We start from the raw sequence: 11,930 nt of genomic DNA, 5'->3' as shown, positions 1-11,930 counted from the left end.
GTCTTAATAATATGTGTAATTAATTATATGTATTAAGGATAATTTTTTAAAGAAAAAAAAGTTCAAACTTTTTCAAATTGAGCAAAATAACATGCATAGTTTAAGAAGTGTTTTATTTTAATAAAATACTCTCATTACATCTATTAGTTATACATGCCATTAAAATTCAAAATATAAACTATTATAATATATATATGTAGTGGAAAATCCTTCGGTCGGCCTAAACCCGAACTATACGTTCGGTCCACACAGTCAGCCGGTCAAGTTTGGCTGATAAACAGTCCTGAAAAAAAAAACAGTATATTCGGCTGATTTATGGACATAGAGATATTTTTCATTAAGAGTTCTATCTTAAATAGAAGATTACGGAAAATGAAATCCCTAAATCAATGAGACACTCTCCTATATATAGGGACGCTGTCAGCTTTTTTTTTACAAGGAGTGCCGAATAGTGACGGGGACAAAAATTATCATAGATCGCAATGCGAATTTTTTACGTATTGGGCCAAGCAATAGACAATGATGAAACCGTGACAATTTTATTATATTAAATCAATCGAAATAATTTAAGCATATTTGACCAACTATTTTTAGGTCGCACCGCGAATTTTTTTTGCGATTTATACAATTTAAACTATCAAAACTCATTAAAATTGAGATGATGAAGGTAATATGCAATTGAATATTTTAAAATAATCTTTAATGAAATCTATCTATGAATTTTAAAGAAATTTGATTACATTCTTTAAAAAATGATATGAGTATTTTCAAACACTCTTACGGCTTACTTCTGTGATCCATTGCTAAATCCATCTATATTATTTTTAATATTCTTTAACAGCAATTTTTGTTTATTAATTTTAACATATCATTTGAAATTTAAGATATTATTCTTAATTTATGAAATATCTAGTATACTTAAATTATAAATATATAAATTATTAATCTTAAAAGCATTATATATAAAAAGAGATGAGATGTAGAATGTTAGTACTAAATTGTCAAATGAATTTTTATCCTTGATAAAATATATATTTTTATCTTAAATGGGGTAGATTAAATTTTTATCCTTGATAATATGAAAAGCTAATGATTTTTACTATGCTATTTGTTACAAAAATTTATTTTGTAAGAATAACTTTTAGCAAATCATCTACATTTTCCCAACTTTTACAATTAATAATTGTATTAATTGAAATTATTTTCGCTCTTGAGATAGAATGTGTGTATAATGTTATTAATCACATAAAATGTCCTAGCCTGACCAGCCAAGCATTGGTCCATTTCATAAATTAATTTGCTCCCTATTCGTAGAGTAATACTATATGATAGTATTATAACATCAAAAAACACAGTCTACATGGTATTGTCCAAATTAATGAAACAACACCTTATATATGAAAGTTCGAGTCCTCATTGTCATTTATGTATATTTTTCGAGTTAATTTGAGATAGAGACATTCGTATAAATTATTTGGGTATTTTATTGATTAATTAAAGAAAAATCCAACGCAACGTGTTTTGGGACACATTCACATTTTAATAGTAAAAAAGAAAAGTGTATTTAGAACTCTTATTTTCTGTTATGTGTTATTTTCACAACATCAACGTACTACACCAAACCTTTAAGTATTAGATCCATTAAACATAACTAGTCATAACCGGTGAAGATATACGATATTCAAAAAAAAAAAAAAAAAAACCGGTGAAGATATACGATTTCTAGCTCAATGTATAAGTATTTTTTTTCTTTTAGAGTCCCACAAGTACTGGTATGGATATCCGTACATTGACCGGTATTGATTGAATTAGACTGGTAATTTATATACGGAGGGGTCCGTTACTTTTGTGAACAGTAAATGGAGGAGGTGAACATCATGTAGTCGGACCGGCATTCTCATTGTCGGTCTTATTAATCATGTTTTGGAAAAGTTTAATTATATTGGGACCGGCAATGGGATTGTCGGTCCTGTCTTTATTAAAAAAAAAAAATTTTGCTGCACTTTAACCCACTTAATTAAGCTAGAAAGGCATAAAAAAGAAAAGAAAAGAGCTTTTAGGCATTTTGGTTGCCGGTTCCACCATACATAAAGCAAAGAAAAGCAAAAAAAAAAAAGAGCTTTTAGGCATTTTGGTTGCCGGTTCCACCCACAAAACACCATACCCCTATGTGATACACAATACATAAAGCAAAAAGAAAAAAAAGAAGCTTTAGACCGACATCTAGGACGCCGATTTTGTGTAGTTCAACCGGCAACAACATTGCCGTTTTTGTGCTTCCACCGGCAATAAGGATACCAGTTTTGGATTAGTGCTTAATTAGAAAATTAAGCAGTCCGACCGGCATCCTCATTGCCGGTCGGACTACATTTGTCCACCACAACAAATTTTGTTTCAATATGTTTATCTATATTTTATATAATATATATTTATAATTTCCTGATATACGGAGTAGTGATTTTTTTTAATGGTCAATTTATATAGTGATTATAACATTATTAACATCTTATATATACCGAGATTTTTAATTTTAAATTTATTCTAATTGTAATTTTAGTTGTACATTCAATTACAAATTTTATTATCAAATCAACTTTCGACGCATGGCGTTTTATTAACGAATAGAAATTTGACATATATATTTTTTATTTTTGAATTTAATTAGGTTTCAAGTTTCAATTTTTTAAGTCAATCATAATTTTTTATTTCCTATTCTAATAAGGAAATCAAAATACAATAATAAAATGTTGATTTCTAATAAAATTCTATCAATTAATTATTCCTAATCATATGAGATTTCTCCACAAGTATATATATATCGCTATATATACCATATACTAAATCCACATCCGTACGAACAAACATTTCTCGTACAATTTTCTTTTGCTAGCTCCTTCGGTGAGAGTTTTCCTCTCTCATCCGTACTAATTAATTATACTTTTATTTGATGCACTGTATGCTAGTTTTGTTTTATTTTATTTTAAAAAGAGCTTAGGTAAGACTTTTGCAAGCTGTTTTGATTTTATGCCATGTTGTCTTTTCATAAATTCTATTGTTGTATAATCAACGAAATTGTAATGAAATAATTTTTTTTCATCTTTTGATTATAAATCGTTTTATTATAGGATGACGTTAAAATATTCTCAAATTGATAATGTTTATCCCGGACGTATTGATTATAAGATTAAGGCTCGCGTTTTGAATTTTTGGACTATTCCAAATTTTCATAATCATATAAAAGATTTAAGATTTAGAGTTTAGGATATTTATGATGTAGGATATTTAGAAGCTTTAGGAGGAGGAGACTTGAAGTTATTTTCGTCACACAATAATAATTGGGTTTCATGTTTGCTTTTGGTTTAAACGGAATGTAGATCAGAAGTCTGAATTTTTTTTGAAATTCTTGGATAAGGGATCTTTTATAAGTAGTAAGTTTAATGTGTTTTGTAATTTTATAGATAATAAGGAGATTTATATTTCATTTTAAATTTATTTTAATGGTAAATTTAATTGTATTTTTTATTGTCAAGTCAACATCTGCGTTTTATTAACGAATATTAATTTAAGACAAGTATTTTATAAATTTGATTTTAATTAGGAATCAAGTTATAATTGTAATTAAGTGATATTATTTTTTCTTTTTCTAATAAAAAAAATATGTAATGATTCCTAATAAAATTTTACCAATTATTTTTTACTAATATAATAATTTTATTCTTAATTAGGAATTTATCCTCTACAAATTCTTTTTTCATTCATAGTAATTAAAATGGGCATATATATATGCGTGTATATATCTTTGTCGAATTAATTTTGAATCATAATTCTTTATTAGCGAATTAAATTTGACACATGAATTTTTTTCCTATTTATTATTTAAAAATTTATTATTAGTAAAATTATAATACACTATATTTTTTTTTAATTTCCGTATCAAACAATTTTTTCTAATTAAAATTCATTATATTCCTTTTTCCTATTTTAATTAAAACAGACAAATCTTCTTTTTTTTAATTTCAAACGGGCATATTATTTACAAAAATATTTTTAATCAAAGTATAGTACATTTATTATTTTTTCTAATTTTTTTATTAAACTATTATTCCTAATAAAAAATCCGCTATATTATTTTTTTCTATTCCTAACTAAAACGAGCATATCTTATTTTTCAAACAATAGGAACAATTAAATTGATTTAGATACAATTATAAATTTTATTATCAAAATAAATCTTGACATGTGACTTTTATTTTTTTGCTATGTTTATCATTTTTGAAAACGAAATAAATTTTTAATTCTAATAATATCATAGATTTTGAAATAAAATGAAAATAATTTTAATTGATATAAAGTTAATATTTGACATATATTTAATAATTTTTAATATAAATAATTATTATATAATTTCTTTTATGATATATTTAAATTATCAATTTTTAAAGATATAGATTTTTTTTAAAAAAAATCCAACGGACGGATCCCTCGGTAGTAATTAATAATTTATAGTATAAGATTTCATATGAATCTGGGAAGAAATACACTGTTACTTGTCATCAAAATTTAATTAAGAATCATGGCTGCGTATTAGTGTGACTCCAGCTCGCGTAAATTTACATGTATTGATTAAATATTTATTAAGAAAAATAAAATTTTTAAGAATCACTTGATTTTTTCCTTTTTTAATTTGTAGAATATATGATTTCCTATTTTGATTTTGTATAACATGCCAAAAAAAAAAAAATCTTTCTATTTTGATTATTAAGTTCAAAAAAGAACTAAAATTTAATTGTAGTTGAATTTCTTGTTTTAGAAATAAAAATAAAATTTATTAACGAAGCTATCCAATTATATTATGACATGTGTCAAACTTTTTTCCGAATATATAATATATATTGATATATCTAATATAATAATCGAATCTATGATCTTTCGAAAAAAAAACACCTTAATTATTGAGCCATGTTCTTTCTTTGTATATTGTAAATAGATAGATATATATATTAAACATAAATTGCTCCATTATTTCATAGTCGAAATGGTTGGTGGAATATGAGATTCATATTTATTTTGACTTTACTTTCATATATCCAATCTGTCGCAATACTATATGATAGTATGATACTCCGTACCGTATGTATTGAAATAGTAATAATTGTAATATTAGACTTTTTTGCTCATACGTACTAATATTAGATATTAAAGGAAAAAAAGTACTAATATTAATTACAAATGATGGCCAACCAAGTCCAAGCATGATTGGTCAGGCTCCCAAACTCTTTACCAGAAAGTATCGGGTTCGAACTTAGTTGAGAAAAGAGATTTATTTCAGGGTAGATATATTGTAATTCAAAACTTTATATTACAACTGTTGAAGTTTTTTTTCCCCAAGACAAAATGATCTTATTTTCATTTTTACAAATTTTTTTTTGATGCAATGTCATATAATACTCCAATGATTGAAAGATAACATTTAAACATGTTATGAAATATTTTATTAAATCCTTGAATGTGACTATTTTGATATGGCGAGACTAGTAACTTTTGAGTGTTAATTCTCGAAACTGAGATTATTATTATTCTTTTGAGGATTATTATTTTGAAGTATTATTTTTTTTTTTTCGAGAGATAACTTGCATTTCATTAATAATAAATAGTAAGCTCATACAAATATTTACGATTATAAAGAGAGAATAGTGCGTTAAACACTAATTCCGACTCAATGCATAAAGTATAAATTTTAAAGAAATCGATCGATTGATTAATAAGGACGTATACACGGTGTCTAAAGGTCGGCGGGAAAAAAATCTACTAACATAAGAGTAGATCCGTGGTTTGAAGTATTATTATTATTATTATTATTTTTGTGATATTAATATTCACGTTTACAATATGTGAGCATTTGAAATGTACAATACAATGATGTTGATAGCTAATCTGACAAAGTTTGTTGCGTTAAAAGGTACAACTACTATACAGTCAAACTATACACAGTTAGGACATAAATTTGATCGTCAAATGAACTCATTTTTTTTTGTTCATTAAATTCATTAGTATATTTTTACCTACTAGTAGGTAAAAGAAAACAAGAGTTTAATAATCAGTCCTCAAATTTGATTGCTAAATATCAAACTTGAATCCTCAGCTGTAAAACAGCTTAGTTGATGGGTCAGCTTTTGCTATATTCGTACAACAAGGATAAATGAATTCATGAATTCATTCAACTTATCATCAAACAAAATGCAACTAACATCTATATTTTTATCTGATGAATTTATAGTAGAGTGAGTGAGTTAAAAAATCATGCTTCACATTCATATTCAAAAACTTCTTAAAACACGTCACCCTAGTAATTGACTCAAAAACAAAACAAAAAAATGACCATCTTCGGCCCAAATCTACATTATAGTAAAACAAATCTCAGTCTTTTAAGAAAGACGCTCCTAATTTGGAGACTCACTTGAAACTCACCCTTTCTCAGATTTCTCTTTATTCCTCTTACCCTCTCTTAATGGATTAAGTAAGAAGCTCTTTTAGATGACATGCAGTATTTTGGATCGAGTTAAAATGAGTACAAGTTGTACTATACAACTTTTTTGTATAAAATGTGATACTAGTTTATATTATATATATACCTCATTAAGAATTTTTTTTTGAAAAGAATACCTCATTAAGAATTAACTAAATTATTAAATTACTATTTTGATATAAAAAAACAAAATTCACAGTACGACATAAATTTTAAACATATTATCCACATCGACAATCCCACGATTCAAATCTTGGCTCTGCCACCGGTTGAATAACACTACTACAAAGTACAATCTCTTAAAGCATAATATTTTAAATTAGCGAATGCCTTACTATCCTGAGCAAAAGTTCTTATTGATCAAAAAAAGAATTGCCATGCACGATTAATTTTTCATTATCTTCAAACGAATTTTACTCATTAATGAACCGATTCGATTCGAATGAAAGATATCTGCTCTTCTTTTCTGTCTCTGTGTTATATTGTGAAGCCCAAATCTGAGTTAAGTGACTTGTAAAATAAGCTGAGCCCAATAAAGCCCATTTATCAGTAAGTATTCAAAAGTTATAAGCCGAAACAAGACGCACAATACTAACCCTAACAATAAACTTCAGCGAAGGTTGCTAGCAACGTTATAAACAAAAAGGCCGCCCACACCAGCACATTTAGGCTCTGTTTTTTTTTCTCGCTTTTTCATTTCTTTTTCTTTTTGACTCAATTCGACTCACTTTAATTCATTTTGACTCAAAACATAACTTAACTCATATCAATTAATCATAATTAAATATATTATATCATTAATTACCACTATATATTTTAAAATATATTATAATATATATATATTCAACCACACACATCAATCATCCACTACCTACATACTCTATACTTTTTCATATTATTATAATATATATTTAACCATATCTCAATCATCCACTAACTCATCCAATCAATCAAAATCACACTCAATCATCTAAAATCAGAATCAAACGCAATCGAATTGAAACGAGTCGAAACGAAACGAAAAAAACAGAACCTTTTAAATTTTTAGTCAATAAATTTCTTTTCTGTTAACATATTAGTCAACACTTTATTTATCAGTTTTTTAAAAAATCTGAATATTGACCAAAGAGAAAATATATTCATCGTATATCTATATATAAAAATTCATTCCGTATATATGTGATTGTTGTTCCACTTCCACCTATAAATATCAATTTTGCAGCACATATTACATCCAAAGCATTTTCTTGCTACAAGTAAATGGGGAAAATAGCTTTTAAATTGTCGATTCTAATTTTCTTAATGATCATGTCTTGTAAGTATTTCATGTTATTCGTATATATACTATTTTACAAATCTTCTATACAACTTTATCATCGTCACCAACATCTTTTGACATCCAATGTTAAGTAGGTTCAATTTTAATTATAAAAGTAAAAAATTCAACTGGCTTTGTAGGTACAACAATGTCAATGATGATCGAGGCAACAACGAAAGTTGCGAAAACGCCAAAATTTGGAGGAGATGCCAAAATATCAAAGCATGCGATTAACAAACAGAGAGAAGAAGAATCAAAGTGCTCAAATTTTTGTGAACCAGATTGTGATCTGGATGAGAATTGCGTATGCATATGTTAGTTACATACTAGCTAGTCGACAGACCAACATCATGGTATATGCTTAATTTGGTGTACTTTTAGCATGATTCCATCTTTTCCTAATTTGAAATCGATGAAACAAAATAAATTGTCGGTTATAAGAACGAGAGACAATTACACATCCCCGATTAAAATATATACAGACAAACATCGACAATATAATATCCAATAAATTAATAATTTCATTTAATTAATAGATTTTTCTGATCTCAAAATGCGAATTTAAAAGTAATTATATATTGATAAAGTAATAATCTCAATTAATTAACAAATTTTGCCTAACCCTATTAATTTAATGAGGTTCCACCGGTACCAACTAGCGTAGGTTAAGCCCACACAGTTGGAATTATAAGGTCGCCGGGTAAAGTGCCTTGTAATTTCAACGGGAGTGAATAATGGTAACAATTTTTCACTCAAATGTTGGTTTAATCAGGTAAAATATCAGTCAAATAAAGTATAACTATCAATCCTCTCTTTTCCTCAATTATTTTCTTTCCCTACATAGCATGTAGGAAATAAGGTGTCGAGTATATTTCATTCCGATATTAACAGGCTGCCAAACAAAATTTTATTTTTAAGGTGAAGCTGATGGTAGGGAATAAATCTCAAACTTAAATACAAACTTTGGAACACAGTCACTTCAACTAGGAAAGTAATTATATGACGAAAGCTTGACGTTAATATTCAGTCGTCGGCGCTCTGATAAAAAACTTGAAGAAAATTTACCAGCATATACATGGTAATATCGAGAAACACAAAAAAGAGGACCATTAACAATCTAATCACTTTTCAAAACTTGACAATTAACAATCGAGCTGAGTACCATCATCCAGAATTTAGAATTGGGCTACATTTCTAGTATAGGGATGGGATGGCACGGCAGGGTATAACTACTATTTAGCGTTTTCACAATACAACTAGTATACAATATCGTAAACAAAGAAAAAGCAAAATGGGTCCCAAGCATACAAAGTGAACATGTTTATTAATGACCATATGAAATTCTATTTTCTCACAGGAAGGTTTCAGTTTCTTTAAGAATGCAATCCACAATCAATCAATGGCGATGATGAGAAAGCCAACAGATACATACATGAGAAGGACAGGATAAAGTGCAAGAGCTTTTCTTCTAGGATTGACAGCTGAACTCATGAATGGATAAGCAGCCCAGGAGCTCCAAGCCAATGTCACACATACCACGACTGATTTCAGGATTACATTGTCATACAACAAGCATATTAGAGCTCCAACGGCCAGAGGAAATAGACAATAACCCAGAAGACTCAGACTCTGGAAGAAGATGATGTGTCCGCCCTGAAAAACAAATATAAGTTAAGACATAAGTAATGGACACCCCCCTAAAGCATTTTAGACACTCTCAAAAGGGAGGGATCTGTTATTACCAATAGCAACACATTCAAAGTCAAGATTACGGCACCAGCGGCAAGTAGCGCAAATGCAACGGCAAATACTTCAGACTGAGATGATGAAAAAAGACAGTCAGTAACGGATCAAACATAATATACTAAACCTCCTCAGACTCGGAGTAAACAAATTATTTGATAAGTAGAACCCATTGGCATAAAATCTTAGTTGGATTGATTCAGAGCAATGATCGAATTTGAGTTATTGTTTTGTCACTTTACTTAAATCTTCATTCGAGTAACAGCTTTATCCAAAGTCATACGTTCATAACTATTGCAAGTACTTGAACAAAGATGAAATCAAGGGCATGGATACTATTGCTCGGAAAAGCTACAATGATCAAGAACAAAGAAAAGAAACTACAGTTATAACACCATCATCAGCCTTTTGTTATCGGAAGATGCAGTGTCTAACAAACCCAGTTGAGCAATATCTGATACCCCACTCTCATACCAGAGATCCAAGTCAAAAGTTTATCAGAAACTGGATCAATTGTCAGATCAAATATGCCAGAAACAGAAAGCAGAGAATGCAGCGTTAAAAGGTTTAGCCGTATAGGTGAAGGTCCTACAGCTGAGATGAAGCTTTTAACAAAACTCTTAGAGCTAACTACAACTGAAAATTACCCAAGTATGTGAAAGAAGACATCATGAGGAAGTTATGAAAACTATCAAAATCGAAGAGTTCCTGATTCGATCAATCCAGAAAGAAAAGGTGTGATAATAATGGCAGCATAATCACATTCACAAGGTTGATAGGTAATTATATTCTGAACTTCTAAGAAAGGGAAATGGCTACCAGCTGAAGACAACATCACTGTTTACCAATTACAGATCCATAAAATAGAGAAGAACAATATGAAATAGCACATCTCAACTCGATTCATAGTCAGTTATGCATACAATCGAAGCTCACAACCTGATTATAGAAGAACATTTGCTTTGCTAATATTGCAAACTCCATCAGCTTAGATTGTGTTCCAGCTTAATTCAAACAATCAATTGTCGGAAATTGCAATTAACAATGCACTAACCTTCTTGACGGAAGCAGACCAGGAAAGTGCGAGTCCCAAGAACACAATGAAGAAAAAAGGTCCCCAAAGATCCCAATCCCTTAAAGCCTTACCAGGATCTTCCCTATAAGGATTAGGAAAAACCACGAGCTTCAAGTTACTAACAATCCGTGACAGATCCCTCTTGACAGTGTCCCAAACAGGCTCCGTCAGAGTGTTGGGAGCTGGTCCAAACCCGCCGAGGCTGCCGGAGGAGGAGGGAGGTGGGAGAGGAGGAGCGGCGGGGATCGGAGGAGCTTTCTGATTGGAGGATGAAGGAGGTGCGGAGGGAGGTGGGAGGTTTGATTGGATGAATGGGGAGGATGAGACGGGGATGGAGGCGCGTTGAGGACTCGGCGGCCGAGCAGGGAGGACAGCGGAGGAGGATTGGACGCTGGCGCGGATTAGGTTCTCGATCTCGTCGATGTCGGATTGGGAGGAAGGATGGAGAGGTACAGTATCGCTTATGTGGTTGTTGTGCGACATCTTCGAATTTCCAGATCTGATTGTTCGATTAATGATCAGTGGAGAAGACGAAGACGAACAAAGAAAGAGTGAAAAGTTTAGAACTACAGACAAAAGGAGAAGCCCATTTCCCTGTATATTTAGTTCGGATAATACATAAATTGGTCCCTATATCTTTTATATGTTTTTCAATGGATCCTTACTTTTTTAGTTGGGCAAATCCTAGTCTTCCTTTGTTTAGATCAAGTGTAAATGATTCTTCCAGGGATGGAAGGGTCATGCAGGAATTCAGAGCTGTTAGGTTTGGTTTATGCAAGTGAACGTGTGGATCATACTTGTCATACCGCGGTAGGTACGCAGTACCGTTTACTAACATATCATGTCGCGTGTCGGATCGTAAGGTACGATATATTAAATATTTATTTATTTAAATTCAAACTTTGCTCCACACAAAAAAATCCAAAAGATTTAAAATATGACAAAGTATATTATTTTTAAATTTTCATGTAGTAATGTATCTAGATTGTAGTCCAAACTAAAAAGAAGAAGAAGGCAAAATCTACGAATTCTCATCATCAAAGTAAATAAGGATTCAATGCAAGATTTTATTAGCGATATCAATTTGAAATTGAACCGATTCATTAAGAACCGGTTAAAATTAACTTGAAATAGAATTTTTAAAATACCGGATGTATCGTGGTACGAACCGATATACCGCGGTACAATACCGATATTTTTTGACATCGATACATTGATAGGTATGTACCGTTTTTACGTTATACCTATCATACCGCGGTACGGCCAAT

At 29.9% G+C, this 11,930-nt stretch overlaps 1 protein-coding gene across 1 annotated transcript; it reads right to left on the bottom strand.

Moving 5' to 3' along the window:
* Positions 1-9,236: 9,236 nt before the first annotated feature.
* On the bottom strand, positions 9,237-11,145 carry LOC139883939 (protein YIP4b-like). Its single transcript, XM_071868033.1, has 3 exons — positions 10,642-11,145; positions 9,587-9,661; positions 9,237-9,497 (listed from the first exon to the last, which is right to left on the bottom strand). The coding sequence occupies exons 1-3, from the start codon at positions 11,143-11,145 to the stop codon at positions 9,237-9,239; spliced, it is 840 nt and encodes a 279-aa protein (XP_071724134.1).
* Positions 11,146-11,930: the final 785 nt, after the last annotated feature.

This window comes from Rutidosis leptorrhynchoides, unplaced genomic scaffold, assembly GCF_046630445.1.
Source record: "Rutidosis leptorrhynchoides isolate AG116_Rl617_1_P2 unplaced genomic scaffold, CSIRO_AGI_Rlap_v1 contig477, whole genome shotgun sequence".
Classification (NCBI taxonomy): Eukaryota; Viridiplantae; Streptophyta; class Magnoliopsida; order Asterales; family Asteraceae; genus Rutidosis; species Rutidosis leptorrhynchoides.
This window is presented reverse-complemented; position numbering and strand designations above follow the sequence as displayed.